The 22,709-nt window shown below is 38.3% G+C and overlaps 1 protein-coding gene across 2 annotated transcripts in view; it reads left to right on the top strand.

The window, feature by feature from the left end:
- The first annotated feature begins 1,552 nt into the window (after positions 1 to 1,552).
- LOC136252226 (zinc finger protein 878-like) overlaps positions 1,553 to 22,709 on the top strand; it is a 28,472-nt gene continuing 7,315 nt past the window's right edge. The window contains exons 1-2 of one of the 2 annotated variants that reach the window (XM_066044621.1): positions 1,553 to 1,649; positions 13,799 to 13,885. In XM_066044621.1, coding sequence (XP_065900693.1) covers positions 1,586 to 1,649; positions 13,799 to 13,885 — 151 coding nt within the window. In that variant the 5' untranslated portion in view covers positions 1,553 to 1,585. Of the gene's footprint in view, positions 1,650 to 13,798; positions 13,886 to 21,373; positions 21,544 to 22,709 lie in introns of those variants that run through there. The other variant, XM_066044622.1, reaches the window with a different exon arrangement.

Raw genomic sequence — 22,709 nt, forward strand, 5'->3', positions numbered from 1 at the left:
AGTCCCTGTTTATAAAAAAGGCGACAAACACCTTTCTTCTAACTATCGTCCTATAAGTCTCACTTCTATTGTTGTGAAAGTGATGGAAAGAATCATTCATCGTCAACTAACCTATGCTCTGGAGTCTCACAAACTTATTAGTGAATCCCAACACGGTTTTCGCAACAAACATTCCACCGTTACCCGCTTTTGATGACTGGTCAGCTTGCCTTGAACGACGTAACTCTGCTCACTGCCTCCTCCTTGACCTAGCTTGCTAAGGCCTTTGACTCTGTTCCACATCAGCGATTGTTGCTTCGACTTGAGAGTCTGGGAATTCATGGAAATCTGTTGTCATGGCTAAATTCATTCTTGACTAAACGATATCAGAGGGTTGTGGTGAACGGTAGCTTTTCTGAATGGCTGCCTGTCAGATCTGGGGTGCCCCAAGGATCTGTTTTAGGCCCACTTTTGTTCCTACTGTATGTTGATGAGCTGCGTAAGGTTTCCCAACACAGCATCATCAAGCTCTTTGCTGATGATATTGCACTTTACAAGGAAATTGTGTCTTCTAATGATTGCAAACATCTCCAAGATGACTTAACTGCAATTTTTGAATGGTGCAAGAAATGGCTATTGAAGCTGAATCCCTTGAAATGTGATAGTATTTGTATTTCTTACAAACGTGTTCCTCCCTTGTGTGCTTATTTTCTGGATGGTCAGCAGATTTCACTGAAGTCAGTAGTGAGATAACTGGGTATATTCATTAACTCTCAACTCAAATGGGGTGATCACATGAAACATCTAGTAGCCAAAGCATCACGGTCTCTGAATTACTTGCGCCATACTCTGTTTTCATGTTCTGCATCAGTCAAAGCAACTGCATACCGGGCTGTAGTGAGACCTATTCTGGAGTATGCTTCCCCAGTTTGGTGCTTACACACTAAGAAGGATGTGACTAATTTAGAAGCGATCCAACATCGTGCTACCCGTTGGGTGTGCGGTAGTAGATGGGATACTATTAACCATAACTGGTCTAGGTCTTCAGACTCTTGCCTACAGGAACTTCATTGGCCAACTCTTCATACCAGAAGATCTTACTTTTCGACCAGTCTGACTCATGATATTTTACATAATAGAGTTGCTATCCCATTTTCTAAGTATTTTCAATTTTCTACCACCGTCACTAGATCTCATCCAATGTCGTTATTTATTCCATCCTCCACTATTAACTCCCGGCGTTTTTCCTTTTTCATCAACTCTCCCTTCCTATGGAACACCATTCCCCATCGTATTCTAAAATTGACTAATCCAGTTGCATTCTGGACTGCACTTCGTCGTTTTCTTTTTGCATAATCTTGTAACTGTTTTGTTTTTCAATTCATGTATTCTAATGTTATTGTTTTGTGTTTTGTTTTTGTGTTACTGTTATGTGTTTGTTTTTTGTACTTGTATGTTCTGTATGGGGAGCACGTTTGCAGGCTGTGCCTTTTGTCACAGTGTACCCATGTCTTTGACAAAAATTGATAATCTAATCTAATCTAACTCACGTGAGCATTATAATTACTTGCCACGTGTGCGAAAGCGTGATAACTGAGAAGTCCAGATGGAGTGTACTTCAAAGCTGTTGTGTGGGACTGGACAGGAGGAACCAAGGCAGGAACACGAAGGTATATGATATTTTTTGTGTTATGGTAACTAGCAGACGACGACTGACAGAATATTTGACAACTAGCTGCGCTCGGGGCGATAGTCTTGTGTAGCTAAACCGCTCAGTTTTCAAATGATCCGAAACTCCAAAACTCTTGTACGAGATGGTAGTTGGAATGTTAAGGGTGCTGGCGCCTTCAGTACAAGGAGAACGGAAGCTACAGGAATATAAACTACTTCTGAAGATTGGCGTAATTATAACGCACTTTGCAGAGGCCGAAGTATAAGATCGTACACTGATTGCTTCATGCGCCACAGTCCCACTAAGTCTTCTTTTTTATTCCAAGATACTGGCTACTTACACAGGCGTCGAAGTCTCTGTGAATTTTTTCAACTTTACCAGTTAGGCAATGAGGGTGAAAGTTCTTCAACAAACATGTGGAAACTTGGTGCAAGGATTTATCATTCCGCTTCTTTCTTGCAAACAGCAAGTGTCCGCGAGCTAACTTTAACTTCTGGACCTTGTAAACCTTGTGCTGGATTACAAACGCATGCACTAAAAGTTGGCAATTTTATCACTGACAAAAGTTTGATAGATAGAGACTTGACTATAGTCCCCCCATGGGAATGCAGACCAGTTGTTTCAACAAATTCCAATAAACCACAAATACCAATAAACCACAAATACCAAATTATCAAAATAACAGGTTATAGACGCTGTTCTAAACAAAGAAAACTGAGCTCTTATTCCTCTTGTTTACACACTGGGACACCTTTCTGTTACCTGTAGTAATTCTTCTGTAGGTAACACCCTGTTATCAATGTGTGATTCTTAAAATGGGATACCAGCTTTGGGACCTGTAATTATTTTTTCTACAGGCATATTAATAAAGCACCCAAGAAATTGTTCTTCCTTACAAGTGTATGTACAGCCAGTATCTTGTATTTGGTTTATAATCCAGCTGGAATATCATCCCTACACAAAACAGGCTTACAGTGACACATTATAGGCTACCAGCATGTGCTATCACTGGAGAAAACATGAGAACATTTGTTGACTACAAATTAGTATATGGATTCATGTGTTCAGGTTCATGGCTCTTGCCTTCAAACTAGATGGAAACAAAGTTCAAGAGGGAAATCACTGGGTGGCGTGTCATAAATTTTAGTTCATTTTGAGATGAGTCACAATAGGGATTTGTGGTTTACATTACCACCCCAGTGATCCCTTCTTGTTTTTATTTAAAAAAAAATTCATCTAGTTTACTTTTTTTGATTTTATTGATATGACTATTGTAGATAGGGCAGGACACATTGACTGCACTATTATGTGTGTTGGTATCATACAGCACAGTAGTACTGTATATCGGGGGGGGGGGGGGGGCTGCAGCCCCTGTGAAAAAAATTATGGAGGGGCCCAGCCCCCTAAAATTATTTATAGCTGTGATGGAGAGCCTAGCTTGAACATCATTCGAGATACTATAATGGAGCAGTCAAGATCGAGATACTCTAATAGAGCAGTCACAGTCTTTGAGGAGCAGTGTAGCAAGCTACGTATGTAGTAATAAATAAGGAGATATAGTTGGTAGAGGGCAACTATTGCCAGCAGGTAATGACCTTTTTTTTGGTCTTCGACTAACAACATGATATTTCCAAGCTAGACCCCAGCGCCCCTTAATATAGGTGTCTCCACTGCCTTTAGGGATCATGGAGGTTTAACACCTTTTTCACAAAAATATATTGACCAGAAATCGGCTTCATATTGCCTTGGCAGTACTGGTTAGAGTCAAGCCATAAATAGTATGGTCAAGCCCGAAAGTGTCACCAGAACAACCAAAATCAATTCAGATAGATTGCTACGGAATTTAAAAAATTAAAGCTTGATTTTTCACTGTTTGACATTGCTTCAGCTGTGCCGTTTGGCATACTGCAGTACGAATATCATGGACTTACCTTTATCCTCTTTTGTGTCCCATTTCTTTATACTAACAGCAGGTGTCGATTTGTGGTCACTCAATGGCTCCCTTTCATTTGTAAATGGGAATTGTCCATATTTTCCGTGGTGACTAGATTGATTTCAGAGGCCCTTCTCCTACTGCTTTCATTTGTAATGCTGTGTAATGGGCTGAATATGGCTGAAAGTGAGGTGTGATGACCATTTTCGAGTTAATAGTTGATGGTTGGTATGTGCGTTCAGACAAAACATACTGATTAACTCTGATCTGGCGCCATTCTTTTGATGCAGTATGTGTGGGTTCACCAGTTTTAGCAGTTACAATAATGTTACAAAGAAGTAAGCCAACAAAAGTATAAGGAAAAATTATGATCGATTAGGAATTCATAGAAAAAAGTAGGGAAACAAGGGAGGTCACCTACACCTGCAGATATACTAGTTGACACTCAATCCCTACTTCAGTCATGGGTATAGGGATTAAATGTCCACTAGTATATCTACTGGTGTAGGTGTACTGTAGAGAACTGTAGCTAAGGTCTGGCAAACTTGATTACTTGTTTCTCATCCACAAAAATTTGGACTTCCATGTGGGTGGAGGTCATATATTCATTATCACAAAAGAAAATATACAAGCTGTCTGTTATTATATTGTAATTTGCGTGGGAGGATCAAAGCAATGCCACGTATTGTTTTGTCCATACATTACTAATCAGCTGCATAACTGTACTGTATGAGTCATACAGTACAGTTATGCAGGTACAGGGGACTTATTACTTCTTGCAACACAGAAGGCAAAATTCAAAAAGCCGTAAAACGTCATATGGCTTCTTTAATTGACCAAAGACTGTTGTTCTATAGTCCATACTAGGAATGATAACAGTAAACAACCACCATAATGGGAGTGAACTATACATGTTTGTGGCTAGTTAACATGTAAGAAGCCATATCACGCTCTATGCTTTTGGCTCTCCAGTATTGCAAGAAGTAATAAATCCCCTGTAATTGGGAAAATACAACGCTTAATTGGGCAAATACAGCACATTTGGGTAAATATAGTACAGTTATGTGGAGAATTTATTTAAGAAATGCTATGTAAGCAACACACTGTAAATTATTAAAACCAGCCAAACTGATCCTACGAGTTCGTTCTATGGCTAGAAATAGACTGTATAAAATACTTACTGGCCGTCTGATCATGAAGCTTTTTAAACATGACTCCACTAGGACAGCACAATTGATCACGTGCGTGACATTGTAAATCGCTAAAACTATCCAACTAATCCTATTAGTTCATTCTTTGACTAGAAATAGATTAGTTAAACACTTAACTGATATTCTGATCACTGAAAATCGCAACAGTTTGAGTACTAGAGAAAATTGCTCCGAGCAAGACGACCAAGAAGTAAAATATAACACTTAAAGGACCACCTATGCTTGTGTGTATGAAAAATGCAGTACTCGGTGGGTGTCTGGAGGCAAATACAGCACTCGGCTTTGCCTCGTGCTGTATTAGCCTCTCGACACACACCCTCGTGCTGTATTGTCCATACACACGCGCGGCAGTGCTTTAACTGTAACATAAAGGTTAGCTAAAGCCTTTTAAGAACTAGTACTTGTGTTTTACTACCATTTCTGAAGTGCAAGTGATATTTGCTGTAAATGATAGCCAGCTCTCTTAGCATTAAAATATGCATGCATGTGATTGATAACAGCAATAATGAAATTAGAGGCAGTGGGGTAAAAAGGAATGCAAGCAAGGATGAGGAAGCCATGTCATTTACACTATGTGGTTAGTCAGACAATTATGGCACTCACTATCAATTAACAAGACCTCCACCCAACTTTAGGCTTAGTGTGGAAAGGAAATGGTTTATGAACTATTCACAACAATGATTAAGTGTTTACAGTAAGAAGTATACTCACCATGCAGAGATGCAATGTGTGATCTAAGTGTAAAATGTTCTGCTTCAGTGGTGAACAAAGCCTGGAGGAGCTCACAACAGAATCCTGTAATTCTATTGTTTATATGGCTTTTTTAGTATACAGAAGTACTGCCAATAGTGTAATGGTGAAGATAACTTAGAAAATTTATCGAGGTGTAGGGTGGTTGGTGATGTTGGGCGCTATTGAAAAAAAGTGAACACCATAACATAACCTCAAAGCATGTGTTACAATAACTTTTACTGTAAACAAGAATGATAGTGGCTAGTTTGATGCTACCTTTAATGACTTCCTGCAGGAATACTGAGCAATACACTATGTAGCACCAGCTGTGATTGACTTATTAAAATTATCCAGTATCGTGAATAGTGGCTTAAGTATCGATTGTGGTACTAAAATGACAGTATCATTCAGACCTACTTTAAAAGTGTATAATTTATAGTATATCACTACTAGCCACACTTAAGCAAAATCAAAAAGCTAAACTGTTGCCGTGTATTTAAAACAGCCAAATGATGACTGTTGTTCCTCTGGTACAACACAAGACAATCCATCACAGGAATGCATCCTCTCAGGAGACAGAGGATGACAAAAGTCATGTTATGGTACATGGGGGGAGGTAGAGTGAGCACACCTAGAGAAACACTTGGGAAAAACTATCAATGGAAAAAACAACAATGGCATGTAATCCAGTCATGGAGGTAACCACATTCCTTGTATGAAAGTATAAAGCATGATTTTTCCTGGTCAGTCAGCATTTCAATGTTGTAACCCACACACAGCACAGTGTGAGAAATTTCCTAGAGAAATTAATCTTACAACTCCAGACAAACTATCAGACAGTGTTATAACAAGACTTATAGTAATATCGCCATTTGCAGTTCTAACTGTCATAGTGTTGTGACACTTTTACTACATCCAGACTACATCAGTAAAAAGTTGTCTCATACATGATGACATGACGATAGCTCCACAAGAGTCAGAACATTGTAGTGACCACTTTTATTATGCCTGTTACAAAAGCCATTGCCTCAGCTGTCTACTGTGGCAACCAGCACCAAGGAACCACAGTGTAGACTGTACAACCAAATATTGACATTGCAATAGATCATGGTAATGGAGAGCAGACAAATTTACCAACTCTTTTTCTGCACAGCTTTATTATGACTAAGGTGAAGTGTCAAGACTCACCAAATGCTTTCAATTAGGTTGACATGTGTAACATCAGTGCTTCTAAACGTGTAGTGCAATCATTACCAGACAGATCGCCACTCAATGTTGGAAAAATGGGCCCTAAGAGACAGTGAACATTAGTAGTTAGAAGCTTGACATTTTATAAGTAATATCATCAGTGTCAGAAACTAACAATGGCATTATTTGAAGAGAATGATGATGGCAAGAGTCATTCGGCAACATTATTTATTCATGCGTATATAGTTGATCATCATACTGTGCCTTGAGTAAATTGAGATGCTTTTTGGACAGCAAATTTAATGACACATGCAGCTGATTAATGAAAACCCAGAGACAATGTGCATAGTAACAGAAGATTTACTAGTGAAGTTTGATATTAAACAGCAGAACGGATGGGTCGTGCTAGTAGGTGATGGTAAACCGATCAACACTTACTGAATATAAAACGACAGTATGAAACAGCTTTAGAGAAGCTTATCATTCTTCTTGATGACTGGAATGTGCTAAAGAATTTCTGATAAAGGTGTAGTCATGCTGGCCTAAGGGAATTAGCAAAATGTTGTTAGTGCTACTTTAAAATCATTGGAATACTGTAGTTTGGAAAATATTCAATTGAAAGATGTTCATTAATAAGTATTTTCAAGAATAAATATTTTCGTCTCCCCATCTGCCTGACGAAAATTTTTATGCACGAATAATAATTAATAGGCAGTGGCATACCCCACGTATTTATAGCTAACAGTCTGCTACGCAAGCTGTGAACATGTGAATGCTTTAGTATGGTAACGCCGGTATCGATGTCGCGTTGTCCAAGTTTGCATGCCTTCAAATATAATGATTGTGCCTTGGATCAACGGATTGCACGCTGCACTCGCTGCACTTGCAACTATGAACATACTGTTAGTCTATGGAACTAGTCCAGTTTCACAATTTCTCTTAGGTTCCTTGGTTCATGGTACACACCTCATACTGGTTCCATCTCCTCTCCCATGCTCACCACAGTGGTAAAGCAGATATGAGCAAGCATTCAACAACAGTAATAGCTAGGTTTAGCTATCTTGTTTCTTTAGTAGCTATATACTGGAAACTCCATGTTGCTAAACTTAACTACTCAATTTGTGGCAACTATTTCCAGTAAATATGTATATAACCAATTGTAAAGAGTGAGATACAATCAATATTAATTTTATGGCTATTCTCTACTAATCTTCACATGCCAAATCATTCAACTTTATCTTCAGATGAAGTGTCAATCTTATCCTTATCATTGCTATCTCAATCATCACTGCTTGTATACTCATCCTCGTCTAGGTAGTCCTCAACTACCTGATTTTTCTCATCTGCATTCTCCATCATGTCATCATTATCTATGCTATATCAAAGCCCTTGAAATCCCAGCACGAATAAACCCATTTATTACAAACTGTGGATTTCCTGAAATAATTAAACATGTCTACAAGCCATCCTGAAAAGTGTTCCTTCATTATTGGCAGTGACAAGTCAACTGGTTCAAGCTCTTGGCTAGCAGGATTTGACACTCTTAAGTTGTGTAAAGATTTCTTTAGCATACCATTCTTCAAATTTTCTCTTGACAAAATTCTTAGCTGGTTTATTAACTGAAACATCTAAAGGTTGAAGCTTACTGTATCTGTTGTGTTTGGAGGCAAAAGTGCAACGTATATTTTGTTGCTGTCCAGTAGTGTAAGCACATCCTTTGTTACCTGGCCTTTAAAATTATCACAGCAGGTAAGCTCTCATCTCCCTTCATGTGCCTCACACTACGAACATATGGTAATATGATTCAGTCAACATACCGCAACATGATCTCTTCATTGGACCAACATTTACGTGAGTGGGTAATATGCCGGGTTGATACATCTTGAGGTTTTTCCTTTGAAAATCAACTGAATTGGGAGGAAATCTCCCAGGACGGTACAACAAAATCTGACGTTTATACTCAAGACCGATTAATTCAACCCTTTTCTTCCTTTTTTCCATGGTCCAAAGTGATGAAGGCACAGTGTTCAGCTCTGTTTGGTCCCAGTTCAATATCAGCTCTGGGCATATTTCTTCTATTGATACAATTCAAATTAGTTGCTATAAGAACTGCTCTTTTACCACCTCAACATTCTTGCTTTTGGAAGTGGTAGCTTTCTTTCTCATAAATCCCATTGTTTCAATAAACGATTGTGCCCAAGATCTGTTAATGCGGATGTGGTTTCTGTTATCAGCCAGACATAATCCTTCTGCAGCTTGGGGTGGGCTTCGTTTCCCCACTTCCACTGCTGGCAACTACTTCCCTTACTTCTCTATTCATTGACACAATTGCATCCAGGGGAATGGCGGATGCAAGTTCACCATTGGGTTCTGGAAGGCCATCTTTCCACTTAAAATACTGGAAAAGAGTCATTACAGCTGGTAATTTACCCGCACATTTATCACTTCTAAAAATGAATTTTTTTTGTACTGAATATTGTAATTAAAATTTTCGTCATAAAAGATTTCGTCCAGATCCATTGATAATGAAAAGTTTTACATCGAATTATTTCCTAATTATGGTACTACGCAACTTTAAGCGGACCCATGCATTTTTTACAGGTATGGGAAGCCATATATACAGGACTTTCATAGTAAATACTTACAACAATATTGTTGTATACTGTTATGCATAATAACCTCATAGCTTCATTACCTCTAAACAACTTTCTTTGGAGTACTGGTTTTATCTTCTTTTGTACTTGAGCTCAACTGTAGCATTCTCTTAGACGGTATATTCTTGCTTCTTATTGGGCTATCATCCCTCAAGTCATCAAATCCAACTAACCTTATATGGCTAATGTAAGTGCATTTTAAGGCGAATGGCGCCATTATTTGCTGCATTTAATAATGACATGTATGAGAGAATTACTGGCTGATATCCATCAGTGCCCACCCAACATGCTACAGTGTTTAGAAGCAGGAAGGATTTGCTGTCAGTATTACAAGTAGATATTACTATTCTGTGGCATTTGACAAGGCACATGAAATGTGTGTTAATAAACATGAAGAGCTGTAATACACCCCACCACTCATGTTTGTATGATGTGTTGTGACTATGATGTGTCTTGTCAAACCTCTTTTGACTAAGTGTTTATGTAGTTCGATTGCCAAATGTACCTCAGATGTTCCTATCCCAGTACATATTGATTATATAGTTTTCCAAACTCTGCAATCGTTTTTGTCTGTCTTGAGTGGTCTTGTACAGTGTATTAATTGTAAATATAGCATCAATGATCACTTCTTGTGGTGCCCACAGTAATTATACTTGGTGTGGCACACTGGTGGCTTTGCTAGTCCAATGACTCTTGTTTGATTTGTGTGGGTAGCGATTCTCATCAGCCAGTGCTCTTGGTAATACAAAAACTGTAGTTTATAAATTGTTTAATTTTCATTGCACCATTGCAATTTATGCCTTAAACTTTTAATTCTTTTCTTTCTCTTTCTTGCAGTAAACATTGTTAATGACTTGTGACATCAAGGTTGTGCATTACATGACCTGATGTTTGAAGTATCCTGTTGTCCTCATAACTGTCTGAATGCCTGTTGTCCAACGTCTCTGAAAGATAAAAATTGATATCTTAGATATCGTGGTTGTCCATCTTGAACGAACTGAGACTGAGGCTGAGTAAAGTGGTCTATTTGAGCAAGTTCAAAACATGAATGTGAAAGCCTGTAAAAAATTTAAAGCTTCAAAGAATAGTAATAATGAAGCAACATTTATGTAAGGAAACTGTCTTGCAATTCCATAAAGATAGTCCTCAATACATTATGTAAAATACAAATAAAGTTGTGTTGAAAATACTCTTCCACATTCTGAAATGTTTGAGGGCATCAGCACAATACTGTGGTACCATGTAGAGTGAGTGACATTGTCACAGAAAGAAAGGACAGTAATGTATATTTTTACCTTCACTTTCTCTCAAGCGAGATACCAAGCAGTATTTACTTTACTCTAAATATTGCAAATATCCTTTAAATTGACTTTTTCCCTGTTGTAGTGCTTATGTGCTGTTGAAGCATAATATAACTTCATTACCTGTAAACAGCTTTCTTCGGAGTGCTGCACTTTTCATCTTCTGAACTTGAACTTATACGAAGTGTCCTCTTAGATGGCATATTCTTATTGCACTATCCTCACTCAAGTCATCAAATCCAACAAATGTACCTAAGATGCCCTTTGTAGTGTCCCAGTGTGAATAGTTTTCCATATATTCTGCAGTGGTTCTTGTCTGTCTGAGAGGCCTTGTATTAATTGTGAACACAGCACCAATGATCACTTCTTGTGGTACCCACAATAATTATACTTGGTGTGGTACACTGGTGGCATTTTTGTAACTATGATATCTTGTTTGATTTGTGTGGGTAGCCATCCTCATCATCCAGTGCCTATACTGCATGCTTTTCTTCTAGTTGGGGCGAGCCTGAGCGAGCCCCACACTAGCGAGTCGCCCACGTAACTTTCGTCTCAGCGACCATGCCCAAAAAACTACAGAAGAAATCGGAAAGAGACCCTGAAATAAACGGACTTACCGTGAAATAAACGGCGTAAATCACAGCACTTCCATATATGTTCGTCTCATCGACCATACCACGGAGAAATATACGATGTAGATTACAGCACTTCCATATATGTTCGTCTCATCGACCATGTCACGGAGAAATATACGACGTAGATTACAGCACTTCCATATATGTTCGTCTCATCGACCATGCCACGGAGAAATATACGACGTAGATTACAGCACTTCCATATATGTTCGTCTCATCGACCATGTCACGGAGAAATATACGACGTAGATTACAGCACTTCCATATATGTTCGTCTCATCGACCATGTCACGGAGAAATATACGAAGTAGATTACAGCACTTCCATATATGTTCGTCTCATCGCCATGTCACGGAGAAATATACGACGTAAGAAATATACGACGTAGTTTACAGCGTATGAAACACGTGTATCAGCGCGTGAATATGAAAATCACCTAAGGTTGGCTAAATGAATGCAGAAGAACGGCTTAGAAGAAGGAGACAGCTGTACAGATTGAGAAGGGACCGAGAAACACCAGAAGAAGCTGAAGAAAGACGAAGGAGAAACAGAGAATACTCCAGAACAAGATATGCTCGGCAAAGGGACACAATCTTGCAGCAGAGAAGGCAGAATTAGTATGTAAAATAATGAATCAGTCACACAACAATGACATTGATTTATCTACATAATAATTTTGTTTGCTTGCTTATGCTTTACGTTGTGTTATCAGATTTGTATATGACCACTATTGCTGCTATGCATACTCCCATTAAATATGTTCAGGCTCGCCCCACGATGCTGTTTGCATCTGTCTAGTTCATAAATTGTGAGACTAAGAGATGACTCTCATGTCCATGCTATGTTACAAGCACTAGAATTATTGTTTAAAGAATTTTGATTGCTAATCCACAAGACAAATTGGCAATGTGAAAGACCGTCTACTTCCATTTTCTCCTGTCAAGAAGCCCTTCTTTGCTTCATTAAATGACTAAATATTTCCCACTAAATGGATCATACAGTAACACTGTGATACATGTATAACATGTGATGATTGTGCTCCATTTCTACTTTTATTACTGTAAGCTTCTTGCCATCATCTGTAAGGCCTAGCTAGGACAACAAGGTTTGATAGTTCTAAAACACCATGCATACTATTTCATTCAGGCAAGTAGCTACATGCTATACAGCTGAGCTTCACCTTTGGCGATGTCTAGCTCCAGAGCTTTCTCCTTTGTACTGTACCTCAAGTGAGCATGTCATATTAATGCTATATTACACCAACTCTGGCTTAGCCCTTGCCACTACCTTAGGCATCCATATTTTAGCATTATCTAGTGTTTGCAAATCTCAGTGAACCAGCTCCCAGTAATCAGCACACTAAGAGTCATACAGCAATGTGATCATCAAGTTCATGGTATGTCCCAAATGAGTCTTCAACAGACAAAAACATTTTGTAATTGTGACTCGTCTGTCAGTTTGGCGGGTGAACCGCCACTTTAAACAGGCAGTGCTGGACAAATAGTGCAAAAAAATCTGTCCAACTGCCTGATGAATAGACACTGTATTTTCAATGTTGAATTATGATAGAGTCTGGAGTAGTGCTGAAATGATTATTTGAATATTCAACTATTTGTCAGCATGACATTATATATTTGATTCACTGTAGTAAGGTATGATCAGATGGACTTAGAAGCTTGAGATAGTGAACATAGTGGCATATTTTCACGATGAATAAATTATGCGAAGAGATAGAAATAGTTCTCAGGTATACCTTTCTACCCAACAACCTTTTCAGTGCTTCTGACGTGAAGAAAAATCATTTCGTTCACAACTATTCGAATAGCAAAAATTGCTATTCGTTTTCTACAGGGTATGAAAAAAAGTTTTGTCGTATTTCTACATCAGCGGCGTAGGAAGATATTTAACTTATGGGTGCCCAGTGTTAAAGCTGAAGACCAAAAAAAAAAGTCGTAAGCATACGTGACTGCTTTTCTAGAGTCACCGACTGCTCTATTAGAGTATCTCGATCTTTTCAGTAATATATAGTAGTGTGCTTACACCCATTAGTTATGCAACTGGAAATATTTATGGGTGCCCAAGCACCCATGGCACCCGTGCTTACTAGGCCCCTGTACATCATTTTTGCTAAAGCACCAAAACACTGGAGATACTCTAATAGAACAGTCAGCAGTTAATAGGATGTACGACAAGCCAACAGCAAATAAGCAAAATTTACTCTCTACTGCTCTATTCCTCTTCTTGCAATGATCTTACCCACCTATTTCCCTGTTTTACCCATCCCTATTGGTGATCTTCAACTTTATTATAGTGCTGGAATGTAGCTTCCGAATAGTTTAAAGCTTGCACTGATTTCAAAGCAGCTAAAGCCAGTTATATGATTATGTACTCTACCCTGGTCCATCCACTACTTTAGACTCAGTGATGTAAAATGGTCTATGAGGCATACAGTCACAGTGTGTGCTCTATTATAGTATTAAATATTTGTTTTAGATAATCATGTGGAGTGGTATTCAGTGAAGCAGTCACAGAACAGAATAGACAATGTTAACCAGCCTTCTGGAACTGTGAAGTTGAAAGGTGATTGTTGTACATTTGTTGGGCAATAACATCACACAAGTGAAATGATTTTATGTATATCAGTCCTGCTTGTGTGTGTGTTCTTTAAGTTTCAGTCAAATTAAAGCTCTTGCTTATAGACAGGTTGCTGTATTAGGGTGTGTCCTCTGTATAATGTATACTTTCGTTTTATTTGTGGTGAAAGCATCCACAGAAAATCCGTCATTTAACTGTACATGTCTTCATAAATGGTATGGAATATTCTATTGTACTTAACACTTTATAAGCATTGAATTCATCATTCTATTTATTTCAGTGAATTTTGTTATTCCTTCTAAAACTGGAGATTTGTGACTTTGTAGGCTAGGAATCTCTTTACCTTACATGGTGGATATGTTATACTCAAACCTTACACTATAACATGCTTGCCGTACTAAGAGCTGAGATAGCTAAAACGTAACTGAAATGTTGGTCACTGCCATTAGCCGTAATACATTTCTTGACCCTACAAAACTCAGAGCATGCCATGAAAATGTTACAGTTAAAATGGCCATGCCTTAAAAAGGCAACCCGTCTATAGTTAAGATGTGCAGTATCTTATTTTTAAAGCTGAATGTTTAGCTTTAGGCGTACCATGGCTATCTACATAGTTAAGGGAGCTGTAACTTTCTGATGTGTCTCCATGTCATGTGGATGTATTGTGTAAAATTATTGTGTTCCTGTTGGCAATAAACAGTTGATCCCGTTAGATATTATCTTCTTTTGGAATGGGTCGTAAATTATGGTTATATCACAGTAGGAATAGAATATCTTAGTTATTGGTACAAGTCTGAGGTGAAGCCGAGGACAAGTGCTAATAGCTAAGATATTCTATGACTGCTGTGATATATGTAACTGCTTTGTAAAAGACTAAACAGTCGATTTTAGGATACTTGCGAATGCAATTGAACAGTTCGCACATGTGATAGCTCAAACACGTGAGTTGTTTCCTTTAGCTCCTTTTAATGACGCAACTACATTTTTTGCCTTCTTAGATTGTTAAACAATGCTAGGGAAGTACTGACGTAGTTATTCAACACATTGAATCACTGCATGTCAGCATCAGATGATCACATATGTTCTAAAGTCCCACGTGCAAATTGTTTGATTGCATTCACATGCAACCTGAAATTGACTGTATGGCCTTATATACATGGGATGAATGCTACTGCTGGGGGGTTTAGAAAACCTGGGGGGTTTAGAAAACCCAGAACGGACCGGACTGGACCAGGTCAATTCTTCAAGTAAGCCAATTCACACAATAGCTATAACATACAATTCACGCAATAGCTAGCTATAACGTACACTCTTCACCTTGTAGCCACTCTGCCAAGAACACGATTAGCTAGCTAGCTACAATGGCTCAGACTGCAACAGCGATCGCGCACGAAACTTCATTCACAATAAAACAACCTAATTAAGTTATTAAACTACTTTCTAGTACATTTCACTACACAATCGCTACAAAACTACAAACTCATTCTGCTGTACTTAACTATTACACACACACAAGTAACTGCCCGAATTTATTATTATCATGATATACAAAGTGAAAGGAACTGTGAACTTATTTAAAGGAATGGTCATGGATGACTGGCTAAACTAAGAAAGGTAAGCTGGTGTGACACACATCTATATTCCCAGGGTAGCTAGCGAGACTTCTGGAGTAGTAAGGTTTAGTTCTATCATAGATACTACACCCCCCCCCGGGATTGGAAACTTCACTTTCGTCACCTCTATCCGCACCTCCGTTGACACCTTTCAATTGAAATTCATTATTTCCATGAAATTCATTATTTCCTTTCCATTGAAATTGATTTCCGCCAATGAAATTCATTATTTCCATGTGTGCTCTATGGACAAGTTGTGATGGCCCGCACCATAGATACTACACCTCTCACCGTGTCTGTTCCCGACCCAGTTGAAGTTGTTGACAAGAAACACTACCTTTTAGAAGTTTGCGATGAAGTGTTGCACTTGTCAAGGTTTTCGACAGACTCCAGTAATTGCAAGTTCTTTCGTGAATCATCAGAAAAGATTGTTAGTGGAGAACAAGGAAATGGCAGAGCGTTTTTCAAACAATTTACAAAGTCACATGGAAAAGCTTTTCGAAAAGACATTAAAACTTTCAAAGTTATGGCCAGCATTCCAAAAATATTTGCTATCAGATGAGCTACAAAAGAAATGGAAAGCATTTTGTGATACACTGTCTTTGGAAATGAAGTCACTGTTTTGGCAGTACATTACTGAGGAAGTATTCAAGAGGATGCTTCGAGCAAAAGTCAAAGCCGCTGGTCAGTCTTCAAGCTCAGGTGAAGCTGAGGATGATGTCCAAGATGTAGTGTTAACATTTGAAGAAAGAATGCAATTAACTATATTGGAGGTTATATTGTAAAGCAGCTATATTCTAAAGTTGTGACAAGGAAAAGTCACATGGATGCATTGCTGCTATTGCAGTCTGATATCCCAACTGGCCTGGAATCCAGCCAATGGACAGAAACTGTAGACAGAGGAGAGTTGACACACATTAATGAGATGTTTTATTATTGTTTGGTAGCAATTGAAAAGGTATACAAAAGTTGCACACATGGACAAGATGCCAGCCATTAAGTGAACGATAGCAGACAAGGTGCTGGGTGACGTAGATGTAAAATTTTACTATTGGATTGACTCCTGTGGAAGTTGGTGATGAGCTATTACCAATGGTGATTGATTTATTTTTAACCATTCGTAGTCATGCATTCACAAAAGGATTTGTGGAAAAATACAAACAGTGAAACAAAAAGGGTACACAAAAATCAAAAGCATTGAGAAAAAAAAAAAACTATTTTAGTACTTTGTTTGTTGTATTAAATGTTTTCTTTGTTATGTTGTTTACTTTTTCTTCTCTTATGTAAATGTACAGCATCATCGGCACTTCTTTCCTCTACAATTGCCAGCAATGGCCTTTACATTGACATTGCGTAATCCTTGAGCCCCCTTGAAAACTTCATTCAGCATTGGGTTGTCGTTTACTTTCCCCCGCTGGTGTAAACAGCCAAAAAAGTTTCCAGGGGGATCCTGGCAGATCTTTTCACTTAGAAAATACTCAACCCCAGGCTGACTCAATATTACAGGAACTAACTCCACAAATGACGAAACTGCGGAACGTTGCCACATAATTATTACAATAAAGATTTATGTACCTGTAATTGAAATCCCTTCTTGTGTAAGATCACTTAACAGGTTTTGCTGCTGTTGTTGTGGAGTATAGCCCTCTCTGTTGTTCACAGATTCTTTCCAGTTGTTTATATAAGCCATAAACTCATCACGTAGCCACTGTCCCACAAAATTATACATGTAGGCAATTCCTTTGCAAAAAAAAAAATCATACCGTTAATCTGAAATCATCTTTCTTTCGATAAGGTTTTTTAAAATCTTTTTTCTCCCGGTTATCCTCGTTCAAGTTATTGACGTTAAGGCAATCAAAGAACTTGTCACACATTTCAATAAACTTTGCTGTCGTGCATGTGGTCCACCAGTTAACTTGATACCTTTTGATACAGTGGAACTAAGTACCTAATTCAAACAACGTTTTAACACATCACTATGTAATTAATTTATTAAACCTGAGCTGCAAGGTCAACCTGCATCTTTGAGAAAGAAGTTGGGCGTATATACTTGTACTTCAACTTGTGGACCATTGCAGGTCCTTTGCCAGTTCCCATATTGCGCTTGTATAGATCAACGACATGTTGCCAACTAATGTATTGTCCACAGCACTGCCAAAACAAAGTTGATTCCTACATAGCATGACAAGCACAATGACATATGTACTAACCCACAGAGGCCTTGTTGAAAAGCAATTTCTAATTGTTTTGATCAAGTGAGGTGGATCACTAAATACATATATGTATCGCTGGTCTTCACTGTACTTGTTCAGTACTTTGTACTTATCAGTTTGAGATTGTGTGAGCAAGTGGTACAATCTTCAGTTTGACGTAGCTCCATCACGTGTACATGAATGTACACGGAACCCCATAAATTCTAGCCTGTGAACTGCTTCCCAAAAAAGAGGGAAAAGCTGTAAGCCTTTAATGGACTCTACCGGGAACTGAGCATAAGGGAAGGCTAAACGAAATGTTAATCCTCTGACCATAATAAACATGACTGACTTTGCCAAAGGTAACTTGCTTTCATCATCCGAATCAGAATTAGAATACCTTATAAAGCCATTGTTAATGTCTCCTAAATCCACAAATCCAATCAAATTGCCAGTATCTTATCAAACACCAGTCCTTCTTTGATGTGTATTTCATTGAACAACAAGCCTACCAAATATTTGTGATTTGGGGATTCATCTAACTTTGCATACTCCTTTAGCTGGCTGTCAGTAGCATCAGAAAAGCCAGCACCAGTTGAATTAAAGTGGGTATAATCATGCAAAGTACGTTCAGAAGGTAAACACAGACACTTTGAATTTCTTAATACCTTATAAGCACCACTACTGCAATGGTGCAGGTATAAGCACCATTTTATGAACAGAGGATGCCAACGAACTCCTGTTCCTTTCTGTATAGCCTGACGCTGTTGCCTCCAAAATATCACCTGAAAAGAATCTTCATCATACTGCTTGCTCACACTGTCCTCATGCTGATCCATAACAGTTACTAGGTCGTCATGTAGATCTTGTTCTACATTGAGCCCTTGCGTTTCTGGTAATGTCTTAACTCTTTCTTGTAATTGGCTCACCAACTTATTGCTACTCTTTAAGCGACTTTGTAGTGCTTGTACTCTGAGCGAAACTTCTGGAGCTGTCAAGTAATCAAGGTTGGCATGGCTACTAGGAGAAGTAATGGTATGTGAAGTAGGAGATCTAGATGCATCATTTCTTGCTCTGTTGTGTAATCGTGTAGCTGTAGATTGTAAGGTTTTACGATGTGCAGCACACTTTGTACACCTGATCACTCCTTCCTTCACAATGATCTGACACTCCCGGTATCTAATAGTCTGTCTACTGTCATTGGTAAAAATGTTGGCAACCAGTGTTTTACCTGTATGTACAATTGTAAAACTAATCATATTATGAAGTACAACTTACGATCTGTTCCATAGGATTTTCCTTTATTGTGAACTACCAAGTCAGGAAATTCAGAGCACAGGTTTCCTTCACATAAATGAAAAGTGTTTATTGTATTCAACAATACAATTACATCATTGACACAAGAATACGAGATCCAATTGGAGCTTCTAATTGTGGTAGGTTGATGGTGTAGCCCTCCAGAGTGATACAATATTCAAAGTTGGAAGATAGTTGAACTGATACACTGATATGTGGAGGAGAAAATTTCATCTTGGCTAAACTAAGCCGCTCAGAAGTACTCTCAACAATATCCCAGCCTGGGATGCCATTCTTGCTCAAGCGATCATGTAACTCCATCAATCCTTTTACTTTATTATGAGTGAACAATAGTAGCGGTAATGATACAACCAAATCTCTGTGTGGATTGCTACTATTGGAGGATGCCACTGATTCAGAAGTTAAACTGGCTGCTAGCTTAGCTTTTCTTTTCTTTCTGTAGCCTTTAACAGAAGAAAGTTTTAACTTCTGCTTACCCATATTGATTTAGACCTGAAATAAACAAAAAATGTGTTTTCCCCTGCGCATTTAATCAGACAATGGTTAGTACATTGTTGGTGATAAATCACAAATGACATATTTTTAAAATTATTTTATTATACATTACGCAGATAAACGATTCCATACATAACCCAGTTCGATAGCATATGTCTTGTTTAGCCTAACCACAGAGAAATGGACTTGACAGACAACAGTACAGGCTGTTACAGCTAGCAAAACAAAGGTCCGCAAACTCGAGCGACAAGACTGAAACAGTGGCTTCAAAAGAAACAAGGCCGCGAAACTATATTGGTCCGATTGGTGATTAAAAGTTATGTGTCCTAGGCAAGTTTGACAATCATTCCATGCAGAATCATTGACTTATGGCTAGAAAAGTGGATACGGCGATGCCCTTAAAAAATCGTGTATTTCAAAGCTCCTGACCTCCCAAAAGAATCTGCAGCAATGTTAAACGATAAAGAAACAGTTTAGCCCAGCACAGGCTTTAAACTGGTAGCGTTGTACTTGTTGAGAATTTTCTCTTCACATTCCACACCAATTAACTAGAGGTGCAGATACGCCAGCAAAATTGTACAGGCAGTATTGGCTCACGTGTAGAGTTTCCAATCCCGGGGGGGGGGGGGGGGGGGGGTGTTGAATCTATGGTTCTATTTAAAGCTTACCTTGACATGTAGCTATAATACTCCATTTCATCACTACCGAAATAAATTCAGAGGTTTGCTGTTATCTTAGTTCCTTCACTTTGTGTATCATGATTCCAATAAATTCAGGCGGTTACTCATGTGTGTAACAGTTGAGTACAGTAGAAAAAGTTTATAGCTTTGTAGCGATTGTGTAGTGAAATGTACTAGAAAGTAGTTTAATAGCTTAGTCAGGTTGTTTTATCGTGGAGGAAGTTTTGTGTATGATCGCTGTTGCAGTCTGAGCTATCGTAGCTAGCTAGCTAATCATGTTCTTGGCAGAGTGGCTACAAGGTGAAGAGTATATGTTATTGCTATTGTGTGAATTGGCTTACTTGAAGAATTGACCCAGGTTTTCTAAATCCCCTTACTGCTGTGCTTATATCCAAGCAAAAAACTTGATGTGTATGGCTTTATATTCAGCTTGCACTAACACGTTATACTGACAATGCATTTTGGTTGCCAAACTTGGCCTCCCTGGACAATATGGTACTAGGCAGTAACTACCCTATGAAGTATGGCGTCACTGGCATACAGTATGTAGCATAGTGTCTTGAATTACAGTTGGTCCCATTTAGTTGAACAAGGTATAGAATAGAGTGTTACAAATATTTGATCTTGAATAAACATTTGGTCTATCTCAAGTGAATTCCTAGTGCAGAGAATTCTGTGCCCACAGATAATAAGATTAACGATTAACAATGATAAGAAACAACCAAGTACTAAGAGTAATAAGAAATTTATGTCATAAATTAATAAATAAGTGATGGTCTCGAAAACTACAAGGCCTACGGACATGTACTAACCAGTGCTTTGAACCAGCACTAGAATTGTATACTGAAAACAGAACACCTCCTTCTGTAGTCTGCCACACAGCAGCTTTGCTACAATCTGTTTTGTCTACCAGAGCAGCTAACTGATCTGCTGTTTTTGTTTTAACTTGTTTTGGTACTTTATCTGCATAAGTACCCACCAAGCAAATGTAAGAGGAATTATTTGTGCTGGAAATTGGTACTAGATGTGGAATTTTTGGAGGTGATCTTTACAGTGCATCATTCGCAGATGACATTAACAACTTGATCATATTCTGGTTAGGGTAGCTCAATTGATATGGTGTAAATATGTGCTTGCCATGTTGACTGTACTCCACCAACATTTGATCACTGAGGCTTTTGGATGAATCAGGATAGATTTGCCTGTGAATGCAGGCACAAACATTATAATAACTATGCCTGTTTGTGCTGATGACATGTAATTCTATATAACACCCAGCACAAAGCAGGTAATGAAGGACCACACCCATGCTGAATTCCAGATTTCACAAAGGAGAAAATTAGCGAGTGAGTATGTTTCAATGTTTTGCTTGCATTGTACATTTTCTATGCTTCATACCTTTTGCTAGCTGGAACTATTTTCTACCTTTACCAGTATGTTCACGTTGAGCTGAATCCTCAAAAACATTTAATAACTCATGAATGCAATTTCACACGATCTTGAAATTTGGCTCAATTGTAGTACTACTTGACCCGCTAAAAATATTTCAAAATCTTTTTGTTCAAATGTTTGACATACTATTTATGGCCAATCAAAATTTTCACAATACATTTCCTATGGGGAAGCCACACAAGTACAGTGTCCATTACAGTCCTTTCCCAAACTTGTAATGGAGCCAAACCGTACCTGTCTGTTGTTGACACCTTTGCTGCTTCCAATAATCATCTGGTTGGTTGAAATGTTAACTCTGTTGAGAAAAAATCAAGTTTTAATTTTTAGCTGTTTTTAAGGATTCAGCTCAACGTGAACATACAGTACTATACTGTTATCAACAATTTGCAATCAATAAATGATGCGTTGCTGCACACGTGTAACTATCTCCTGTATGTTGTGTATGCATATTATAGACTATGAATGCCACACCACTGGTATACTAGCACATTAGCAGCGGCCACTAGTTACCACAGAGTTTATTGTGCCATGATCGGGATGGTGCCTTCACCACCTTGTTGTGCATAGCCTCACACCACCATTTTTATTTCTATGATCCCTAATCAAACTTAGAATTCTTAATTTTTCTTTGTATGTATAAGTTTGGGGTGCATCCATTCACTGGACTGGACTACTGGGCTCACATAAAATTTGCTCAAACACATTTTTTTCAACCACTAAAAGTAATTTCATACAGTAGTACACCACACTTGAAGCTATAGAGCTCTCCTCTCCATGTCTTGTCTTGTATTAAAAAGAGGCACATATAGCTAACTGTAGTCTGTCTTTTTTTAAATTAGGCATTACAGCACAAGTGCTGAAGGTCTGTAAGATACCTGGTCCTACAGCCTGTTTAATGTTGTTATATTAAGTAAAGGTGCTATATAGTTTTGGAGGTCTATAACTTTGGTTTGAACCCCTGTTACACTCACTGTATTTTTTTGCAAATATGTGTAACCTTACCTTCCTGTTTGAAAGTGTGTACATTGGGAAGCAATTCTTTAACATTGCATACTCGTCA

Source organism: Dysidea avara, chromosome 4, assembly GCF_963678975.1.
Source record: "Dysidea avara chromosome 4, odDysAvar1.4, whole genome shotgun sequence".
Classification (NCBI taxonomy): Eukaryota; Metazoa; Porifera; class Demospongiae; order Dictyoceratida; family Dysideidae; genus Dysidea; species Dysidea avara.